At 33.8% G+C, this 24,593-nt stretch overlaps 1 protein-coding gene across 1 annotated transcript in view; it reads right to left on the bottom strand.

Moving 5' to 3' along the window:
- Positions 1–24,593, bottom strand: part of LOC137028140 (adhesion G-protein coupled receptor D2) — a 50,941-nt gene that overhangs the window by 21,758 nt on the left and 4,590 nt on the right. The window contains exons 10-18 of the mRNA XM_067396902.1: positions 24,088–24,199; positions 23,857–23,912; positions 23,635–23,761; positions 22,465–22,568; positions 21,823–21,925; positions 20,595–20,748; positions 19,981–20,114; positions 17,937–18,046; positions 16,907–17,027 (exon numbers count right to left, since the gene is read on the bottom strand). Coding sequence (XP_067253003.1) covers positions 16,907–17,027; positions 17,937–18,046; positions 19,981–20,114; positions 20,595–20,748; positions 21,823–21,925; positions 22,465–22,568; positions 23,635–23,761; positions 23,857–23,912; positions 24,088–24,199 — 1,021 coding nt within the window. The remainder of the gene's footprint in view (positions 1–16,906; positions 17,028–17,936; positions 18,047–19,980; positions 20,115–20,594; positions 20,749–21,822; positions 21,926–22,464; positions 22,569–23,634; positions 23,762–23,856; positions 23,913–24,087; positions 24,200–24,593) is intronic.

Raw genomic sequence — 24,593 nt, 5'->3', positions numbered from 1 at the left:
CGCGAGCGACTTTGATGACGACATGAGGGGTATCAGGTGTGTGTGTGGTTTGCTGGTGATTTTACGAAAGAGTTGAAGGCTAGGTTGGGGTTACGCTCAGGGCAATTTCAAACAGGCTTGCTCACTTGGTGCGACACACACGCACAGAAACGCACAATTACACCAGCAAACCAGATGACTGTCAACATCTGCTTTGGGTGAAAGGACTCTTATGTGTGTGTAAGCAGCCATTACAACTCTGGACTATATTCAAATCACAAAAAAAACATTAAGGGAAAAAGATCAGGAACTTTATATAAATTATAATTTATATGTTTTATATAGATTTACATTTAAAAAAAAGAGAAAGAAAGTTATATACTGTAAGTGTGTATACAGTGAAACAAATTATTTAATCAGTATTTACAGTGTATGAATTATTTGTGAAAAGTAAATTAATTTATTAATGTATTTCACTGTATAACACACTTATATGGCATGTAATAATTATACCTAAAGATTTTCCAAAGAAGTAAATAAATTATATAAAAAGCATTATGTGTGTGTATATTAATATAATGTATATATTATAAATATATTAATATTATGTGAAAAGTAAAGTATGAATGATTAAATACTTTATACACATATGGTGTATGTAATAATTATATATAAAATAAAAAATACATACAAGTAAATAAATATAAATAAACTGAGTACATATCTAATTAAAATATCTGTATAATTATGTACATGGGTCAATTACATGACGGCTAATTTTTTTGTCCAAAGAATAATAATAATAAAAAAGAAAGATATGACATTCAAAGTATGTAAGGTAATACAACTAGATTTCTTTTATTGAATCCAAAAAGTTTTAATTATATTTTGCTACATATAAAGGTATTTTAAAGATTTTCATTGATGTCATTTGGAGTAACCAATATAAAGGGACCATTTTGGATCAAGTCATGCAGTCAATATCATGTGACAGGATGTGACATCATTCAGACACCTGCAAAGGACCACATGGTCATGAAGCAAAGTAACTTATTCTCTCTTAACTATTTGAAAAATTCATGTTTTCACTTGCTCATACGCATGTCCTGAAACATCAGGTCATTCAGTACAAATGCTATAAAACATAGACAATGTTGTAATATTTTAAAATCTTGTACTAAATATAAAATGTTTGATTGTCATTTTGCTCTAGCTAGATATCAGCCTGTTAGCATTGTTTGAAAATATCATCATTCAGTATAACCAAAAGTGTCATTCGGTAAAACCAAACTTTTAGTTTAACCAAATGACTTTTTTGATGACAAATTTTGTCCATCTTGTAAAAAAAAAAAAGACAAAAGCAGTGTTAATTGATTATAAAAACCACATAATCTCATTGTTAACACTTAATAAAACTTCAAAATTGATTATATCGCCATTGATTTTCAACGCTTTTAAAAACCTTAAAAAATTTGTATTTTTATATAATTTTAGGTATAAAAATAGTAAATAAATTATAAAAAAACATTGAATGTATTGTATATAATCATTGTATGTAATCATGGTGCACATAACTGTGATGGCAGCTGATAACATTTTAGTAAATTCTTTCCAAGGTCAGCAAACGTACATCATTAATGTCGTGCCTCAACAAATAAAGAATGACTATTCTGTAGCTAATGGAATATCAGATGTTCTGGACACCCATTCTGACTTTAATCTTGGTAAGATTACACACAGCAAACCCACAGAAATGTCTCTTCTTGTCAAACTAAAGTTGACGTATCAATCTGGGTAGAGTCAAAGGATCCAGGCTTTCTCTGTTTGTGTCAGGCAGAACCTCCTGCATGTGGCAATAATTACAGAAATAGGAGACAGAAAAGCTCTGGAAGAAAAGAAATCAGAGCACGAGAGAAAAAGACAGTTTTCACACTTTTTTTAAGAGACCTACTAATGTCTCTGACGCCCCCCAGAAAAACAGTTTAATTAAGTTGTATACACAACGTTTACTTTAAGTGCCAGTGGTCTTTTAAAAAAGGGCCAAATGTCAGCTTTGGGTTTTGACGCTGATGTACTGCAGAACCGGATCAAATTCGGAGACATGTTCAGCTGTGTGGTGGGAATGTCAGAGAGGGTTCAAAACGAGCCCCAGCTGTGAAACACTGAGCGTGGCAGTTTTCCTTCATGGGAACGTGAACGATAGGTTGAAAATCTTGGACTTCCAAATGTTAGCCTTTATGAATCAGGGTAAAATGTAAAAGAACCTCTTAAAGAAAATTTGATTCGAGAGCTACAGCAGAAGGGAAGATTATCAATAAATACATTTTTCATGGATAAAATTGTCTACTTCAGACTAGCACTGATGTTTTAAAGTTGTACAACATGTTACCGTTTTTTGTATGTAAATGCCATTAAAGGGTTAGTTCACCCAAAAATGAAAATTACCCCATGATTTACTCACCCTCAAGCGATCGGTGTATATGACTATCTTCATTTATGATGGATGGATGTACTTTTTTTGGGCTTCAAAATCTCATAACCTCTTCACTACTATTATAAAGCTGGGAAGGGCAAGAATATTATTTAATATAACTTCAATTGTGTTTGTCTGAAAGAACACCTAGGATGGCTTGAGGGTGAGTAAATCATGGGAAAATTTTAATTTTTTAGGGAGAACTATCCCTTTAAAGCTACAATGCCAAATAAAAACAATGTGAACTTATACTTGATTTGAGGTGGATTTGATTTCACCCCTGGACTTTTTGACATATTAAATAGCGGGTTAGAATTTCTAAAACTTGCCCTTTAAAATTATACCAGTCAATGACAAAATAATTTTGTCCGATCTATCATCACACAGCCAAACTTATTTCATATGCTTGCACAGGGTGGTCTGACTCGCTGTTGATATAAAGAAAACTAACGCACTGCCAGTCAGCTCTGAAAGTCCAGAAAGGTCCTGGAATGAGGCAGGACGGGGCAAGCGGGTTCTGAAAGAGAGTGAGGGAGTGAGAAAAGGTTAAATAAAATGATTTTTTTTTGCCAGTGTTTGTCTGTGAAAAAGTTGCCACTATTATGATAACGTGTTCCAGGTTAGCAAAAAAAAAAAAAAAGAGAGAAAAGAAATAAAATGTTTAAAAATCGTAACGCTACTGGATATGAACAGGGAGAGTGGAAGTCAATAGAGGATATGCTGCATGAGGTGTCTGAATAAACCGATTTTGTCTGGAATTGGTGTATCACATAAAACATCCTCCTTTGATTGTCAGGGTGTTGCCATGTGGTTCCTAGAGTCTTCTGATTTTTTTAAACAATGCGGTCAAATTTTGAAGGCAAAAAAGTCTTATTGTCAAATGTTGTATTGATGTATGAAGCACAGCTTACACAGTAGTCACTTTTTTGTTGGTCAACATAAACCGTTGTGAAATCTGTGTCCTGTTGAAATCCTTCATACTTGAGCGAAATTCCAGATCTTGTGAATTCCAATTGAAAAAAGTTGCGTCTGGTGTAGACACAGTGTTAGAAGGAAGGGTTCTATATAGGGTTCTGAGGCAATTCATAGAACCTTTTAGGGGTTCCCATCATGTGATAATTTTATGGATTTAGTTTCAATTAATTCATTTTGTTTTAATTCATTTTTTTGATTAAATTTTATGAATTAAACAGCTTCTATCACTAGAAAAAAAAACTTACATAAATGACTGCATAAAACTTTCAACTTTACCGGGTTATGACCTTATATAGAGCCTTTTTTGGCATAAAGGGTCCTTCAAAACATATGGTTACAAATTAATGTATTTAAATGTTCAATTTGATCATAAAAAGGTGGTCTAATCAAATAAGTTCCTTAAAATGTGATAATTAATTCAAAATTTACTGACATTTTAATCATAACTTTAACCTTTAAACCATTCAATTATGATAATTCCAATTCAATCAATTAATTCCAGTTTATTATTCTACTTTTTCTACATTTTTTCCACCATTCTTGCACCACCAGATGAAAAATCCGATTGCATATAAAAGTAAAAAGTAATTTGAGATATCATTCATGTCTACAGCACAAGCCAACATTTACCATTATTCAGCCATTTTTTAAATGCGAAATCATCCAGTCTTTCATTAGCAATGAACGCAATTGAGAATTCACAGACAGATTACGCAACAGGTTCAATTTAGTCACAAAGATTCGCTTCACTGACCAACAGAAAGCTGCTTAGTCTGAAAGTGAGTTCTGAGTGAGCTGCACTTCATACATCACTACACGAGACAACAGAATTTTTTGCTAAGGAACTTCTGCCAAAATTTCGCTAATGTGGCTGCACCTTCTTCCAAAGTGTGAGTGAAGAGGAGAGAGCAATGTAGCGAGGCATAATGAGTGTACAAAGGCCCTCTTGAGGCAGGGAGGAGCAGAAAACAAGAAGGAGAGAGTGTTGGAGGGATACCCACAGGCCACCCAGCAGCGAACAGACGAGGTAGAGAACGGCAGAGGGAGTGCGAGGCAGTCAGGGGAGGCGGGGAGAGTTATTAACTTAGCCCTGAAAGCCCTTCTTAATATAGGGTCCAGCGGTGATAGCTAACAGAGCCTGGCAGAGGTGACAGCTCTTGGACCTGCTTGAGGAAATCCAATTGAGAAGCAGCCAAGAGGAACAACAAGCGCAAAACAGATGTTCCCTGCTATCGCAGAGCGCAACCGTGTATACAGCAGAAACACCCTATCTGCTCTCAAATTGGACGCAGAAAAAAATAACAATCGGGAATCATTATAACATCCACATTTCTGTGCCTTCCCAGCTGCCTTTAACAAAGTCGAACGACACGTTTAATGTCTCGTTATACATTGAATGGATCTTCAGATGCATTCGAAGGTTAGTCATCACAAGAGCACGTATTCAGTCTTGTGCAAGGTGGAAAAATATGATAATAGAAAAGAAATTATTATGGTATTATGCCGTTTCAGAAGACAGTTTTCTAAGCAAATCTTCAAAGGCCAAACTAGTCATATTCTCTACGTCAGTATGATGGAGGAATTTCAAACCTGTAATGGAAAAAAATAAATAAAAAATCTCATTGTATTGCATAGAAAGCTTTATAAATGAGCTTTCCTATAAGGTGTTTGTCATATTTCAATGTTGACAAGATCAGTTAATTTTACAGAAATGATAAGCTTGATTCAGATTCAACAAAATTATTTGACTCAACTGCATAGTATTTTAGTAGGTTTTTTTTTTTACATCACAATTTTTTTTGACAGATATTGAGTTATGTACAGCATTTCAGAATATTTTCTGGTTTTATAGGTTGCATTTAATGCAAATGTATTTGTTCAAGTTTAATGCGGTCACTAAAAGTGAGATCATGATTAATAGTTTTTTTTTTCAGATTAATAGTAATTTGTAATAATTATATAGCTTACAATTAGTTTCATATAATAAAATATGTAAATATGTTTAACTATGTAAATTAAATTTTAATTATTATAATAAACAGCCTAATTAAATATAAATTGTTTAACAAATTATTCAACTTGGATATCATGCATTGTATTATTTAAAAAAATTGCTTAAATAAGTAGCTTGACTTTGGCTTAACTTTAAATAATTTGAATAAATGCTATGCTATGATTTTAATATAAAAGTTTTCACATATTAAAAAAACGTTTTCTCTTTTTTTTATATTCTTATATAGAATTTAACATCAAATATTGACAAGTTTTATGCATTTAAAACAAAAAAAAAAAAAAAAAAGAAGGAAAGGCTGGACACTAAGAAACCAAAGTAACTAAACACCAAAAGCTCATGGCACACATGTGAGAGTAAATGGAGAAAGAGTGAATGGTAAACAAATTCGCTTTTAAACAAGACAATTTCACATTGCATGCTTCGAAGGGCCAAGTCAAACATCCTTGCAGAAAATTGATACAAACTCTTAACACATGGGTCAAGCCACACTCTTTGAACTTGAGGAGAAAAGGAGGCCCCATGTGCCAAAAAACTGTTTAATTAAAAATACTTAGGCATCCAACAGACATTTCTGAGTGCCCCCACTGTCAGAATGCATGAGGCCGCCCTGCCAATCTCGGTCAAATTCCAATTACATACTTTCCAAAGAAAGCAAGAAAAATGTCAGGCTTCAAACGGCTAAGACGGAACAGCTGGGACAGGGAATCTGCTCGGACCCAGAACTCTCAGCCATAAGCAGAAAATCTACTGTTTAAAAACACTGCAGCTCACTTCTGTGTTCAATATCACGCACCTGCACTTATGCATTTAGCCATAATTTGATGTACTGTAAATAAGGTTATTTGAAGCTAAATATGCAGTTTTTTAAAATAACAGATTTTATATTGCAACATAGCAATAAAGATTTGATTTATAAGAAAATCAAGCCTCTTGCACAATAAAAACCACATCTTGAACAGAGACTGCTTGGAAAGGGGGTGTCTGGGAGTCGTCTTGTTTTCTTCTTCAGATTTGAGTGGGCTGGGGGTTAATGGCATGTGCCCGAGTCGTGCCACATGCGGTTAAGACACTTTACACCAAGAGCATCAATCCTTATAACTCGGCGCGAACGTCAGATGCGTTTAGGGTTGACCACGGCTCACGGCAATCCTAAGTGAAAACGAATGGTAGTTCATCGACATGAGCACTTCATTCGTCTTCGTTTTCCAGTCTCTTTGTCTATTTCAGAGTCTGCGTTTTTAGACTCTGTCTCTTCGCCGTTGTGTGAAATAGTCTTCGCACTGTCTGATCATTTTAGCTAAACATCCTTCCCACAAGGATTATAACATTACATTTACATGTCAATGACGTGTAAATGTAATGGATCTATTAAATGATTTAAAATACATAAAAAATGCATTCGATATTATATTTATATAATCATGTGAATACACATCATCTATAATGATCATGAATTTATTTTTTTTAGAATTTGTATGGAAATTAAATGTAAAAAAAAAAATGTGGTATAACTCAAAATCAAAACAAAAACCAAAAGCAAAACCCAAAACAAAACCCAAATCAAAATAAAATCAATACAAAAATGCATAAAAAAATACAATTAAAAGGCTGAAATTCTTTAAAAAACATAAGTGGTTTGGCATAATCTTTTATTATAATTTATTTTCAAACTATCCAATACTGCAGTTTTATTTTTTAGCTACTTTTAGATAATATTTAAAAAGAATTGTCTGGTGAATCAAAGTCAGTGTGGTGTAACCAACATGCAGAAATCCATTTTATTGTCATGTGAAAATAAAAACCATAAAACAGGAAATTATATTACAGAGACGATCCCGTAGACCCTCATGACTATGTCAAGGTCATTTTTATGAAAAACCAAGGTTAATTTGGGTCAAGCAAAATAACCTTCAAGAAAGCTTCACAATATTCATGATAAAAGAATAAATGATAAAAAAGGAAAAATAATGTTTGAAAATTTTTTTTTTTTTGCTTGATGACTAAGCCACTTCACATTTTTGAGTCATTAAATCTAAAAATAAATAATAAACAAATGTTGTAACTGACAAGAAAACAAAGAAAGCATTCCTACAAACTTAGCACTTGCATATTGATTTTAATTAAAAAAAAAAATCTCATCCCTTCTTTTGTCATTGACCCCTACATAAACTTAAATTGGAGTGTTTGTGGTATAACTGAGCAAGAGGTGAAAAGCCTTAAAATTGACTACCATAAAATTCGAAACTGCCAGCGAACCAAACTCAACCACTTGCCTTTTTTCAAGTGCTAATGAGTCCAGTTGAGACTTGAGAGTTTTGACGTATTTCAAGCATTAAGGTGGTTTTCGGCCTGAACTGGGCCCAACTCAAAGGCAGATGATTGGCACATGCTTTGACTTAATGACGATAATTACTTAGAAAAACAAAGCAGGAGACCACATCTGCACAGTGTAAAGAGCCCAACTCCGCAGCCGAGAGCCGAGCTGTCAGCGGACCTGTGCATTTTCCCACCTAGGGTGGGTAACGCTTAACAAAACCCACCAAAGTGACAAGAACCAGATTAATACGAATCAACATATCCTCGTAAACAATCGTTAGGGGCCAGGCAGCGGGGGAAATGTCACATGACGACGGTCCCGCCACACAGGAAGGGCAAAAGGGCTGTATCATGAACTACATATTGATCATTGTTTCACACAAGAAAAAATATATTTGGGATTCATCTTGTCTGAATAAATAAATCTTAACACAGATTTTTGTTTGGTTTGTTATTTATTTTAACAGAATGTGCATGTACGACTTCAGCCGCAAAATTTTAAGACAAACCAACGATTAAAACGCTTCACTCTAGTCAACAATAAGCATGCCCCACAATTAGGATTTCTTTCAGATGAAATAATGATTTAAAAAGAACACAGGCATGAATAATACATACCGTGTTTATTTTGGATTTCATTTCCATGCAGAAAACGAATTACTCACTGGTAAATTGGCATCAGCATTTGACAGACTTTATGGAAAAAAAGAGGAAGAGCTTTTCTCTTGCCCAGACTGACCCAGTTCTTGTTAATTATCTGCAAAGTATACATCAAAGCCCACCAAACAGTCAGCAGCACTCAGATTAAAACAGATTTAAAAGATATCCCTGCAAACCGCCCATCTTATAAACCTGTATCAGCTGAAATTATAAATGAAGTGGCCATTCTTACAACGTAATTTGGGTGTCGGAGTGGTTTCTGACGCCAGAGGTTAAACATGTGAGGGTCGTGTTGTTGTAAGAGGGGTTGCGAGGTCGTCCCCAGTGGGTCATGTGATCCTCAATCTCCTGCCAGGGTAGCCGAGTGATTTGCTTTCCTATGACACAAACTATTACTACACAGAGCTGGCAGGTAATTATAAAGCAAATAAATGCGGGTGGGTGCCAAACGTGTCAGGCTCTTTTGGTGGTACATGCGAGCCGTGGAATTCCCTTTCCTCTCGACAGGAAACATGTTATTCACAACGATTATTTGTTGCTTTTTGGCCAGATTCCAGCTTCAAACTGTCATTTTTCTTTATGCGGTAGGGCCGAATCTCACACTTAACGGCATAAGCCATATACATATATGTATGTATATATATGACTTCATTGCTTGTGGATGTGTTCCCCCCAAAAATATTCATCAAAATGTAATATAGTTATTTAATATAATATAAATTTTATTTTGTTCTTATATATATATATATATATATATATATATATATATATATATATATATATATAAACAACTTTTAAAGGATTAGTTCACTTCTGAATGAAAATTTCCTGATAATTTAGCCCCATGTCATCCAAGATGTTTATGTCTTTCTTTCTTCAGTTGAAAAGAAATTAATGTTTTTGAGGAAAACATTCCATGATTTTTCTCCATATAGTGGACTTCAGTGGGGTTCACCAGGTGGAAGGTCCAAATTGCAGTTTCAGTGCAGCTTCAAAGGGCTCTACACGAGGAATAAGGGTCTTATCTAGCGAAACGATTGGTCATTTTCTGAAAAAAAAAAAGAAAAAATATACTTTTTAACCACAAATGCTCGTCTTGCACTAGCTCTGCGATCCGCACAGATGGTGTAATCAGGTTACAAAGGTCATGCATGACATAGGTGGAAGTACCGATCCAGTGTCTACAAAGTGAATGTACAAAGATTAAGCCAAACGGCCTCCCAAAAAACAACGATATTGGATGATTTTGAAGTTGGAGGAGAAAATTTGAAGTTTTCCGCCCTACCGCGGTACTTCCGCATACGTGTGACCTTTCAACATAATGCGTAGCGCATCGCAGAGCAGTGCAAGGTGAGCATTTGTGGTTAAAAAGTATCTAAAATTTTTTTTTTTTTTTTTTAAATGACCGATCGTTTCACTAGATAAGACCGTTATTCCTCATCTGGGATCATGTAGAGCCCTTTGAAGCTGCATTGAAACTTCAATGTGAGTAAATTGAGGTGAGTAAATTATCAGGAAATTTTCATTCAAAAGTGAACAAATCCTTTAAAAAGTATAAAAATATACTATATAACTTGAACCAAAAGAAAAAAATAAAATACATTTCACTGTGAAAGTGTATGACATCATCTACAGTACACTAGTACTACAGTAATGACTATTTTAATGGCTTTGTATTTTAGCATGATCAGGTATAATATTGCTATGTGAATGCATACTATATGTTATTCTTGGAAAGCCTTAAAATACTAAAAAAAAAAGCTTTTTTAACAATCTGGTCTAGAAGGTTGAAAACACTTCATAGACAGGTAGGTAGGTTGGTAGGTACAAACAGACAGACATATAGATAGACAGGCAGACGGAATATAGATAGATAGATAGATAGATAGATAGATAGATAGATAGATAGATAGATAGATAGATAGATAGATAGATAGATAGATAGATAGATAGATAGATAGATAGATAGATAGATAGATAGATAGATAGATAGATAGATAGATAGATAGATAGATAGATAGATAGATAGATAGATAGATAGATAGATAGATAGATAGATAGATAGATAGATAGATAGATAGATAGATAGATAGATAGATAGATAGATAGATAGATAGATGTAACAATGTTCAAGTTCAGGGAAGGAGTCAGACGTTACTTGTTGTGACTCAATCAGCAGGATATTTGTGATCATCAGTAGAGGATTGAATCTTTAACAGACATTTTTCATTGTTTTCCGTCTTAAACAATTCAACTTGAAAAACATTTCCCTGACCAGGGGTTTTGGGACCGGCTGACCATGGAGGCCAGAAGGAGTGAGAGACGAGCTGGACACCTGTCTTGACTGAGGGATTCCTGTCCTGTTTTTGTCTGTTACAAAGAGTTTTTAAAATTAGTCGCTCATCTCTTTGTGAGAAGTTTGTGGCTCTCTCCAAGGTTGCCCCCTGTGGACCTCAACTTGCATCCATGTCAAAATAATTTCCCAAAACACTTCGTTAAAGAGTTCAGGATGTGTTTGTTGTGACTCTGCTGAAACAAGTGTATGAACATGGATGCTAATGCGTTTCATTTCACATTAATATTTCCATTTTATTCTTGTTTTGCGCTGCAAACCTTTAGGAGAAAAAAAAACAGTGGAAAATATCTGTAGTTTGATTTCTTTATTTATGTTTATGTAATAAAATACTTTTAAAAAAAATATTTAACATTTTTTTGCTAAATATTTAAGTTACTTAACTAAGTAAATAAAAAAAATATGTAAAAAATGTATTCTTCGGTTGTAGGATTCACCTTACTGCAACACCCAAAAAACTTGTCCGAGTTTGTGACCCCAAACCCCCTTTAAACTCTCTATCCTCAAAGTTATTGATAGAGGGAAATTATGAGCGTATAATGCTATGGACAATGCATGGCGGAGGGCCTATTATATACCGGTAATGGATAGCACTGAGTTTTTGAATGACATTGCACTGAGATTGGATGACAGAGGGACGTGCGATTTATGACCAAATGAAGCACCTCCACTTCCCCCTCCTCACCCCGTCCTCACCGAAAGCCATTTATTTTCAGTATGATAGAGAAGCACGTGGTGGTATTTATGGTTCAGGAGTTTGTAAATAAGACAAAATTAATGAGAAAATTAAGTACGTTTTGGAGTTGGGATAATGTTGATTTCACACTGCAGTATTATACATTAAACTATGTGTAGCCCTCTATAATTCCCAAATTGTCATCAGTAAGAACACTTAAATGAAATGACATTAAGTTATTAACTTTATTTTACCCATATACCCATGTTTATTTTACCCATGTCAATTCTGGTAACTGTAGAAACAATATCTAAAGAGTTAGTAATAAACAATACCATATGTTGTAGAAATGTTACACCGATGTTATTTAACATTTCTCCAAAGGAAATAATGTAAAAAAAAATATATTCTCAATGAAAGTGTCTCTACGCCATTCCTATGGGAAGCTTTATTAAAGCTAATATATAAAAATTATATTAAAGCTAGAATAACTGCTACACTTTTTACAAAATATGCAAATGAAGCTATTTCATGCTTAGCGCTAAATAAATAAGAATGATTTGTTTGTCATGTTGTTTCCCCTCACTCAAAACAACAGGAAGTGTGGCCAATGAAAATAGCTTGTCAACATTATTCCTTTTATTGATTTAACACTAAAGTCCTGTGGCTTAAGTTATGTTGTTATTGCTGCCTATTGAAAATACAATGAAACATGGAAGGGGGGGGAAACACAACAGGAATTTCACATAAGGCCATCTAGGACTCTCTGGATAAAGTGCGCCTGTTATATTCTTCAAATTTTCAAGGGCGTTGCTTAGAAAGCAACCATGCCAATGAAATTATGAATATATCCTCAATCAAAGCAACTTCAGATGGTAAAACGTTTCATTCACCGCCCCATGCGGTCGGCATTCATATAAGCGTGCGCCGTCTCTGCTTCCTTTTAAAACCATGAGCCATACCGAAGTATTTAAGAGCTTACAACTTCTATATGAAGCACTTAAACACAAGGTCTGCGGCATAGAACGACTCAAGCACTCTGGATACAGCGGCGGTACGTTCACAACGCACGTCAAAACAAACAGAAATTATGTGGCTTAAAAACGTTAATTGTCGAGAAGTGAGTGGAAGCACTGTCAACGACTTCATAAAATTTCATATGAAGTTTGTCGTTTCATTGCTGCTGGAGTGGTTGGTTTTTCTAACAAGGTTGAATTTACAATGCAGTTGGGTAAAACGCACAGTTTTATTGTCATTGTTCGCAGCTCTAGAGACCCACGCCGCTTTCACAGAAAAAAAAGGAGCCGTGGGCAAAACAAAGGGTGGAATTTAGAGAGAGAAAACAGTTCAATCAGTTTGGTCTTTAACACATGGGAGTTATATTTTCACCTGCCACATTTGAAAAGGAAGAGGCTGGCAAAATATACAAGTGGTGAAATGATCACACAGAGGCCTGCAGTGATTTCCTGTGGATTCTGCATCTCCCCCAAAAAAATCTCTGACTCATTTTCAGTTTGGACTGATTTGGAGCCAAAATATGTAGTGACATACATAATTTACATATTTGTGCTGATTTTATTTTCACTAAAAAAACTAAAGGTATATTTTTTATATACCTACAAAAAGTGTTTAAAAAGTTAAAAAAATAAACAAATATTTAGGCTAAATATACAAAAGATTGGGTTCAGTAAAGAAATGTATACTTTTATTCAGCAAGGGTGCATTAAATTAATTAAAAGGGAAAGTAAAGACATTTTATGTTACAAAAGATTTCTATTTAAAACAAATGCTGTTCTTTTGAACTTTCTATTCATCAGAATCCAGAAAGGAAAAAAAAAAAAAAACTGTATCATGGTTTTCACAAAAATATAAAGCAGCACAACTGTTTTTAACACTGATAACATTAAAAAAAAATGCTTCTTGAGTGCTTAATCAGTATTTCTGAGGATCATGTGACACTGAAGACTAATGACGCTGAAAATTCAGGAATAAATTAAACTTCAAAATACATTCAAATAAAAATAAACTGTTATTTTAAATTGTAATAACATTTCGACATTATTACTGTTTGACTATATTTTTGTTTAAATGCAGCTTTTGTGAAATTGACCAACCCCAAACTTTTGAATGTTGTGTTGCAACTGATCAATTTTACAGATGATTTATATTTTAAAGTTTTTCCCATCAAAAATAATTATAGTATAGAATAAATATATCTCTTTTAAACTCATTCAACATTGTAAAAGAAGTCTGACTAGATTCATGCAAAATCAAACTTATACTATCTGTCTATCAGTTTCAGTGTTTCCCACAGGATTTTGTGAGACTGTAGTGGGTGGACATCGGTCCTTGTAAACGATTTTGTGCTAAAAGTAATTTATTTATTTATTGGTAATGGTAGGGCACATTAGTCACGTACACAACATTTAGAAGGCTAAATGATAGTTCGTAAGTGGTCAAACATGTAGAGTATACATTTAAACCATTAATAATATGTAGCAAAAGAGGTTACCCTTTGTTGAATTAATTTATTTCTAGAATAATTAGTGGGGGCGTGTATCTATACATCTGTATTTGTGGAACTAATGGTCACTCTTTGATTTGTTAAACACAATCCAGAATGCACTAAACACACTACTTCATTATAGCGAAAAATAGCAAATGAATAAAAATATATAATCATAAGCTGACAAATAAATAAACAAACAAACTAGATGTATATCTGCATCTAACAGTTTATTGATCATATGTTTCTTTTCACTTTTAAATTCCAGTTATTGTGTGTGTGATGCCAATTCTTAGTCCTTGAGTTGTGCGATCTAACAGACACCCTGTAGCCAATATTATGACATCGTTTAGAAACGTCAATAAACTCCAGCAAGATAAAGTCATTTTATGCAAATCCACAATCCTTTATCTACATATTAAGTATTATAATAGGAATCATATTGGAGTGTTTTACTGTGCTGACTGTCGTTACTGAATGCGCTGCGCTGTTGGAGTGCTGAACAGAGAATGACTGACAGCTGCAGCGGAGGGAAGACGTGTTTGCGTGAACTTAAATTTAACGATGTACATATTCTTCTGTCCCTTACATGAAGTTATGGAATAGCTTCAGATGACTTTGAATATAGTGCACGAAAACTTAATTGGTGCTAGTCTATTTCTTTTGCTCTATGACTCCAACTTTTGCCGTATAAAAAAGCGCAATTATCAGACAGTTATTTAAATCATGACAGGCCTAATTTCCGTTCAATTTTGAGACTGTGGCGGGACAAATTAGAATGTGGTGGGCCGCCACAGTCTAGTTAATGTATGGGAAACACTGAGTTTAATGATAACACAGTTTCCAGGGATGGAGGACACAAATAATCAGTTTAATCACTATAAATGCTACATTACTGGCACCTTCTACATCTACACTGCATCATGTACCCTTGTATGTAAAAATATACAATGTTTAAATTAGGTAAACAAAAGTTAGAAATTCACTTTTGAAACTTTTAAAACAATAGATTAAGAAAACCTTGGGAAAAATCCATAAATGCTCGAGGAAAGCAGCCTGCTTGAGAGGAATCCATATGGAAATACTATGGAATCCATATGGAAATACTATCTATTTATTTAGTCATTAACTAAAGTATGATTACAATATAAATACTTCCAAGGAAAACAACATCCACATCTATGACAAATTTTACCGTAGGACACACAAGTTTAGGTTCTTACAGAGCCTCAGCGGAGATGTAAAGACACTCGCATCGGATCTCAAATTGAGTTTTACTTCCTTTTAATGTGAAACTTCTCCTGTGGCATAAGATGTGGACAAACAAACAATAAAATAAAAACAAGTAAACCAACTAAACTGTGACTTTGTTTCAGAAAGGCCTACATCAATTATCACTGTGTTGAGACATTTTTTAATTAGTGTGGAAAATGAACTATTTATAGTGCGGTTTAATGATGTGAGTCAGGCTAAATCTCTATTGATTTTCTTGGGATATATACAGCTCTATTGCAGAAACAACTGATTAAGGAGCTCCACAGAACGCAAACACAGGATTCAAACTGCACAGGCTTGTAACACAAAGAATGACACACTTTTCTTTGATCGAAATATCACACTGCAATATTCTATGTGACGCTCTTAAACATAAAGGTATTGACACTGAATGTACCAATGTCAGATCATTTCGATTAATGGGAGTAATATAAAAATTGTCGATTTCAAAAGTGTTAATCAAGCACAGAATGATGTTAAAATATATAATATCAATAAACATTTGATAAAAAATAAAAGTAAAGTGCATTGTATTTTGAAAACCACTGTACAACTTTTCCTCAAGACAGTAGAATATTAAAAATAAGAAAAGACAAAGACAGATATGTAGATTTAAATGAATGCAATATTCTGCGTATTTTGATTATGCACCTGCTTAAATGTGATACTCATTTTAAATATATTTTAATAATTATTCCAAATAATATTTAAAAAGTAAAACTAAACGAAAAAACTAATATACATGTTTGAAAATGATTTTTGTTGATCTCAGAATAGTTAACCTTGTGCAGAATTATATTAAATATATTCATACTGCTTTGTGTTTTAAAAGCTACAGGACATGCTTTCCAGAAGACAGCAGTATATTAAAAATGAGAAAAGAGAAAGATGGACCTTTAGATGATGCAATATTTAATTAATTTAATGCAGTATTCTGTACATTTTGATTTTGCACCTGGTAAAATGTGGTACTAATACTAAAATTATAATATATATATATATATATATATATATATATATATATATATATATATATATATATATATATATATATATATATATATATATATATATATATATATATTACACACACACACACTATTAATAATAAATAAAATACTCAAGAAAATGATCAAATTAATTTAATTTCCCAGAATATTCAAACAAAAATAGTGCAGTTTGGCTGTAATAAAGCAGCTTTAGGAAGAATTTCACTGGCCATTCATAATGATTTAACGGGAAAAGGAAGTAACAGAGGATCTGTTTGGAATCCTTTGTCTTCCGCCAAAAATAATTTCACCCAGATTCTGACAGTTACTAAAAGAGAAACACTGGAGCACAGAAAAACCTGGACGGCAACTACCATTACAGATTTAATGGAACGCACGAACGCAGAAAAGGCGAGAATAGAGTCTCAAAGAAATGGCTGCATTTACCAGAAGTCTGAATAAAACTTCATTTCAAACTCCAGTCACACACACACACACACACACACACAGATGCTCTCAGTCTGTGCCGTCTCCATGTTAAACAGCAATTATCTCTTCACTCCCCACTGTTTACTTCAACTAAAACCACTGTGGGCTTCAGCGCTAACGCAATCCAACGGCGTTCACGTGCCACAGACTTCAGATGTATTTGACTGGTGTTGAGTGCCAGAGTGAGAGAAACACTCTTACCTGTAGTGAGTTCAGGAGGCTAAAGATGTAAGCGATAACCATGGAGAACGGCACGAGGACTCCACAAAGCCAGGTCAGGCCCAGGATCGGCAACAGAACCAGCACGGCTTTCACTGCCGCCCTAAAACTCAAAAAAGCACCAAAAATCAGAACAGGAAGATCTGATATGGAAAACACATTGTTTTATTATAATCATGCATGAATATGGTCACACACACACATACACACTCCTCCTGGCTGCTCTGGCTGACTTTTACACCGGAGAAGACAGATTTCGGGGGTCATTCCCAGCACAACAGGAGCTGCTGCTTATTCTCACATTGTGACAATTTCCATGCTAAATCGCTTTTAATTCTGTTTAGTATAAAATTACCTCCCTATTCAGGTAACCGCTAAAGCGAACCAGCTGCAGTCCGAATGGGTCCTGCCAAGCGGAGGAAGCGTGTGTTTGATTTTCCTTGGAGAACTCTGTATTTGACCACCGACTTTCAAGAGTCACATTGATATATATTTTTTTTTTTAACACACAGGGGCCTTCTGAGGGCCCCACCTCAACGACTGATGCCGGAGGTCCAGACGCGTCCAAATGCGGGCTACATGTGGCAGCTTAATTTGCGTTGTGGTTATTTATGGTCTCAAGGAGAAGCTGAATCTATAAACCAACATGAGAATCAGTATAAAGGCCTGTTTTTAAAAATATAACGCCGGATTCCTGCAGTGACGGAGCTGTCTGAAACTTTACTTTGAGATCCTTGCAAAAAAGTCCAATCGTTCCATTAATGGCCCAAAAAACAAACAAAACATTTGATGTTGAAAGAGGCTGTAATGTGCAAATAGATCATTTTAATAGAAAGCCAACATGACTGAGGATCAGTCAGACAGGACCACCGATCACGAGCACAGCTGTGAAAGGGTGCCTCCATGTGGCCATCCATAAGACAAAAAATGTATAATAGAGCACTGAAGAATGAGCTCATGAGAATCATTCCCCTTCCCGTACCTGAATACGAGAGGAAGAGAGATGTCCCACCTTATCTGCTCAGAGACTTGCTCTTCCGGGCTGTTGTTCATCATCAAAGATCTTCTCTTGGCTGTGGCGATGGTGATCAGGACCACACGAGTCAGAATCATGATATTCACCTGGTACACGTACAAATAAATTAAATATCAAGTATAAATAAAAAGCAATTATTTACATAATAAATATTCAATATATGCATATATATGTAAGTGCACATTTATGAAATTATAATATTAATATATATACTCTTAGGCACGTCAGTATTCTCATCCCTTAAAAAAGGTTTTAAGCCAGTTATTTATATCTTTTGCTGTAGTGTGTCAATAGGAAATATCCGTTCACATTTCCAAACATTCATTTTGTAATTAATTGTAATAATCCAGTGAGATTTTTGAATACACAAGGAGTCTGACAACAGCCGGTGCTCCACATGGAGATCTGATCTCACCATCATTGAATCCGTCTGTGATTACATGAAGAAACAGATGAAACTGAGACAAACTAAATCCAGGAGAACTGTGGCCGTGTCTCTAAGATGCTTGAAGAAACCTGCCTGCAAAGATACAGTACTGTGAAGAGTTTTAGGCACTTGTGTAAAAATGCTGTAAAGTGAGGATGTTTTTAAAAAATACTGTTATAAATAGATTTTATTTATCAATTAACTTATATTAACTAAATCAAAACAATATTTTGTGTGACCACCCTTTGCATTTGAAACGGCTCTTGTCCAGGTACACTTGGGCATCATTTTTCAGGTAGCTTTGGAGGCAGGTTTCTTAAAATCTATTGGAGACACGGCCACAGTTCTTCTGGATTTGGTTTGTCTCAGTTTCATCTGTTTCTTCATGTAATCACAGACGGATTTGATGATGATGAGCTCTTATCTCCATGTGGAGCACCGGCTGTTGTCAGACTCCTTGTGTATTCAAAAATCTCACTGGATTATTACAATTAATGGCAAAATGAATGTATATATATTATATATAAAAAATACCATATATGACAAAAATATATGTCATATATACAGTACAGTCCGAAAGTTTGGAACCACTAAGATTTTTAATGTTTTTAAAAGAAGTTTCGTCTGCTCACCAAGGCTACATTTATTTAATTAAAAATACAGTAAAAACAGTAATATTGTGAAAAATTACAATTTAAAATAACTGTTTTCTATTTGAATATATTTCACAAAGTAATTTATTCCTGTGATGCAAAGCTGAATTTTCAGCATCATTACTCCAGTCTTCAGTGTCACATGATCCTTCAGAAATCATTCTAATATGCTGATTTGCTGCTCAAGGAATGTGTACAATTGTACAAAATATTTGTGTACAATATTTTTTTTCAGGATTATTTGATGAATAGAAAGTTCAAAAGAACAGTGTTTATCTGAAATCTAATCTTTTGTAACATTATAAATGTCTTTACTGCCACTTTTGATTGATTTAATGCATCCTTGCTGAATAAAAGTATTCATTTCTTTAATTTCTTTTCAAAAAAATATAAATAAAAATTCTTACTGACCCCAAACTTTTGAACGGTAGTGTATAATGCTACAGAAGCTTTGTATTTCAGATAAATGCTGTTCTTTTGAACTTTCTATTCATCAAGGAATCCTGAAAAAAAAATTACACAACTGTTTTCAACATTGAAAATAATTATAAATGTTTATTGAGCAGCAAATCAGCATATTAGAATGATTTCTGAAGGATCATGTGACACTGAAGACTGGAGTAACGATGCTGAAAATTCAGCTTTGCATCACAGGAATAAATTACTTTGTCAAATATATTTAAATAGTACACAGTTATTTTAAATTGTAATAATATTTCACAATATTACTGTTTTTTACTGTATTTTTAATTAAATAAATGTAGCCTTGGTGAGCAGACCAAACTTCTTTTGAAAACATTAAAAATCTTAGTGGTTCCAAACTTTTGGACTGTACTGTATATGTATATGTATATGAATGCATGCATGTATGTATGTACGTGTTTAATAATATTCTTCTACATAAAATATATATAAAATTATAATAGAAATAGAGACACACCATAATAATGAAGATGACTGGGCCTGCAAAGCCCCATATGACGCCGTTCTGAACACTGAGCCAGCAGTGGCCATCAGCTGAGTATTTCCCAGAGGCAGAGGCCAGTGTGATGGTAACAATCAGCACGGGCAGGCCTGTTAAAGGACATACATTTCTTTATTAGAGGTGTTTGAGTGGGCCAAAAAGCATTTGGACAAAAATATAAAACCAAATGGCATCGGTACTCCACTTTTATTTTACTTCACATCACTTTTATTTTCAACCAAGTGGCATCTTTTTGTTTTCATTTTGATAAGTATATCTACTTATCAATTTTTAACATTTTTATAAAATGTGTTGCTTGAAAATGATGCTTGTGTTATGGTAGTATTCCTTGTCTAAGAAAGAAGAAAAAAAGGACTGTAAAAAAAAAAAAATAAATAAATAAATATATATATATATATATATATATATATATATATATATATATATATATATATAAATACTCAGTGGAACAATAAAGTACAAAGCCATCAGATAACAGGAAACCTGCATTCCTGTACTCTTGAACCCAATCAATAACTCTGCCTATCCACAACAGATCGAAGAGGAGATTGGGGGCGGAGTGCCATTACCCCAGCCAATCAGGTAGTAGTATTTCATGTGGCGGTCCTCGCTCAAATTAACGCTCACTACTTTGCTCCAGAGCAGCAGGCCCTCGACCAGCATCCAGCTGAACGATGCCATGAAGAACAAATGCATCAGAGCTGCCACAAGCATGCAGGCCACCTACAGGGCAAAGGTCAGAGAGCAGGCAGTCAAGGGTCAAAAGGTCAAACATCCACACAAACATGGCCAAACACCAGCTTATGCAATGCCAAATATGGCAACAACACTAACGTTGTTTTAAGGCACTGTCAGACTGCTGGCACGATTGTGTAATTGATAAAGAAATAGACTTTAAAAATTGACTTGGTTTCCTTCTAAAAAAAAATAAAATAAAAATCTATATAATGACCTAACTAACATTTAAAAAAAGCAATAAGCCACACGATAATGTTATTTTACTGTGTTGTTAGACCTGTGCATCTTAAACATAGTATAAACACTAACAAATGCCCTTGTGTGGTAAATACTAAAGTTAAAAAGATAATTACATTAATATTATTAATACATTTGTATTACTATTTTAAAAAGTACTGAAAAATGATTCTGCATGGCAGTGTTGTTATTGTAAATAAAAACTATTTAAACTGTTTTAGGCAATTAAAATAAAGCTAAAAATTAAAAAACATATTAGAATTTTAAAAAATTAAAAAGAAATAAGTTTTAATTCAATTTTTAAAATGACTAAAACTAACTAAATAAATAAATTAAACCTTTACAAAAATAATACAACTAACTAATAAAAATTACTACAATTATTTTAGGTAATTGAAATAAATACATATTAGATAAAAAATTAAACATTTTTCTGTCTTATTTAAGTTTAAGTTGAATTAAATTACTAAAACTAAAAAAAAATTAACTAAAATTTAATTTAAAAATAATTCAAATTAATTCAGTAATAAAATATTTTTTAAAAAACTAATAAAAATGACAAAAAGCATACAACATTACTAATACACAAATGAAAATTGCAAGTATAAAATAAAAGCTCATTCAAAATATTGATAAATACTGCACTAGTCTACAAATAATAATAAAATAACACTGCTAAATAGTTAAATAATTTAATTAATGATTTAGCAACTTAGCACATCGTTGAGACAGAACTTTTAATTAATTGATAATTAGTTATTCTATTATTATTGATTTTAAAAGTTGTGCTACCAAATAAAAATGTGAAAAACCTTATTGTACCTTATTATGAACAGCAGAACCACTGCAGAGAAGGACAATTTGAGCACATGTCAGAGACACAAAAAGATTCTTGTGGACTGATGTGCGATCCGATTTTGGGATGCTGTTAAAACAAAGAAACAGTTTTTGTAAATTTAATGGCAAAATGTTTATGAAATAGAAAAAAAATCTGGCAAAATTGTATTTTTTGGCAGTCCATGTGAAGTAAGTGTGTTTGTTGATTAGTGGCAAACAGGCCATAAATCTCTTAAAGAAATCAGCTTGGCTGATACTGCGCTGATTAACCTCCCTTTGTGTGACCCTTTGCTTTAATTAACTCCCCTGTAATGTCACCATAAAACTTCAGCTTCGAGCTCATTTGGCACAGAGCGCTAATTAGCCGATTAGTGGTTTTCAATACGTATTCAGCCTCACAACTGTGCGCTATTGACAAGCGCGAGGAGGTCTGTGAGCTCACAGACTATGATTGCGAGCGGCTGCGTGCTGCTGAGAGTTGAGCAAATGTTATGCTATGTCATGACCTTTATACACCAACACTAGAAGTCAGACATCATAAAAGATAGTGAATCAAATGATGCCAGAGCACATCATGGAATGGGAATATGCTGTTGGCGTGGCAGTGCATCCATGAAAACCACTTACTCTAACACGGTAAACAGCATCAAGGTCACCACCAGCGCACAGAGAGAGGCTCCGGAGCCGATAAACGTCAGCTTCGTCAAAATGCTCTCCTCTTTAGCACTCCACTGCAGGGAAAAGACCCATCAAAACACAACAATCTTGTATTCCTCACTTTCTGTCTATCTCTCAATCTAACTGACTGGAGATATACTTTAACTATCATATATATGAGTGTTGATGTCTCTTACTGCACTGGATGGTGATATAGTGGCACTAGATATCAATGAGAGATCATATTCAGTCCTTATGAAGTTCTACAGAGCAGCTTCTCACATAATTGTGAATACAAAATCACAAAGGCTACTATTAAGGCTCACTTGCTTTTGTAAGCTAACAGTGACCTCTACTGGACAGATTGTGGTGTAACAGAAAATATGATTAGTTTTAGACATTATCTTTATGTAAATGTTTATATGGCTTTTTAAACACTTTCAGACTTTTTAAAGTTAAAGGGATGTACACTGATGAGCCAAAATATTACGACTAGTCACAGGTGAAGCGCACATCACTGATCATCTCCTAACAAGGCCACATATTAAGGTCTGGGTAGATTAGATGGTAAGCAAACCATCAGTTCTCATAATTAATGTGTTGTTTAATGTAAATTAAGATCTAAGCAACTTTGACAAATATAATTTTATTTTTATTATTATAATAATAATATTATAAAACAAAAATCTTCTGCATAGTAGTGTTATAAAACAATTAAAATCAGTTTAGGTCATTAAAATAAAGCTGAAATAAAATAAAATAAAAAACTTAAAAGTAAATTTGAAATATATATATATACACACACACACACACAAACAAACTTAAATATTTGTTTTATAGCATCTTTTTATGAATGAAGGCCAGTATCATTGATACTAATACTGGTACTGATGTCTCTATCAATTAACGTACTAATTTTGACACCAGTAATTTTATATAATATATATATATATATATATATATATATATATATATATATATATATATGAACCAATTATAATACATGGTTATATATAATAACTATAACTATAGTTATATATAATTGTTATGTATTTCTATAATAAAATATAAAATGTTAGAAAGATTCTTTGTTAGCAACATAATTTTTGTTACAGTTCAAAGCACATACTCTAAACATACCCGGAGCTCCATATAATTCATGAGGACAGCAAAATTGGTGGTGTGGTTGCAAAAACAGGATATGACATCAGGAGAAGAAGGCAACACTCTGCATCCTTTATTAGACCAAACACTTGTATGACCCGCCCTTTAGACATGAGACACTAAATCAGACCCACACAAGACACTGTAATACAACAAAACACCAGTTAGTAGTTTTGCAACATGATTACATTCACTTACATGAATCCGATATTCCAAAAGACGCAGACAGGCGTGACTTCCTTGGAATACTCTGCCTAAAGAGAGAAAGGGGGGTTCTATGTAAGAGCAGTCATGTTTTAGTGTCACTATTATTATATGCTATTATAGTTTTATTTTAATATTTAGTTTTTATTTTAATTTCAAAGTTTTAGTAATTTTAAAATTTTCACTTTTTTTTTAAATGGTAAATAAAAGTGTTTTTGTTTTTACCATAATCCCAGAGGATAGAGTGTACTGGACAGAGACGGGAACATTTTCTGCCCTCTGCACATCCCGCAATGTCGCTGAGATTACTGCCGTGGCTAGCTGACCAGTGTGATGCCTAAAAATAAAGGAACAGAATAGCCAAGGTTTTTCCTGCACTGAAAATATTTTGGCAGGCACAAAAGATTTATTTGATAATTTAATGTGACGATATCTGTTGTTCAGTGATACTAGTACCCACTGATAGCCAGCCGCTTTAAAACGCTCCTCGAGTGTTTGTGTTTGCGGTTTGTAAAGACCATCATAGGTTTCTATTTACAATGTGTTTTTGCAGCATTGAGCAATGTAGCCAATCACAAACATATCTGTTGAGCATGTGAACAAAATTGCTAATCAGGTGTTTAGGTTAGTCAGAATCCACTCAACACCACTCAAAACTGCAGTTTTTGTTCAGCACGAGTTCTGCACACTCATTTTATTATAATCAACAAAGTATGAACTCATTGTTAATA

This window comes from Chanodichthys erythropterus, chromosome 10, assembly GCF_024489055.1.
Source record: "Chanodichthys erythropterus isolate Z2021 chromosome 10, ASM2448905v1, whole genome shotgun sequence".
Taxonomy (NCBI): Eukaryota; Metazoa; Chordata; class Actinopteri; order Cypriniformes; family Xenocyprididae; genus Chanodichthys; species Chanodichthys erythropterus.
This window is presented reverse-complemented; position numbering and strand designations above follow the sequence as displayed.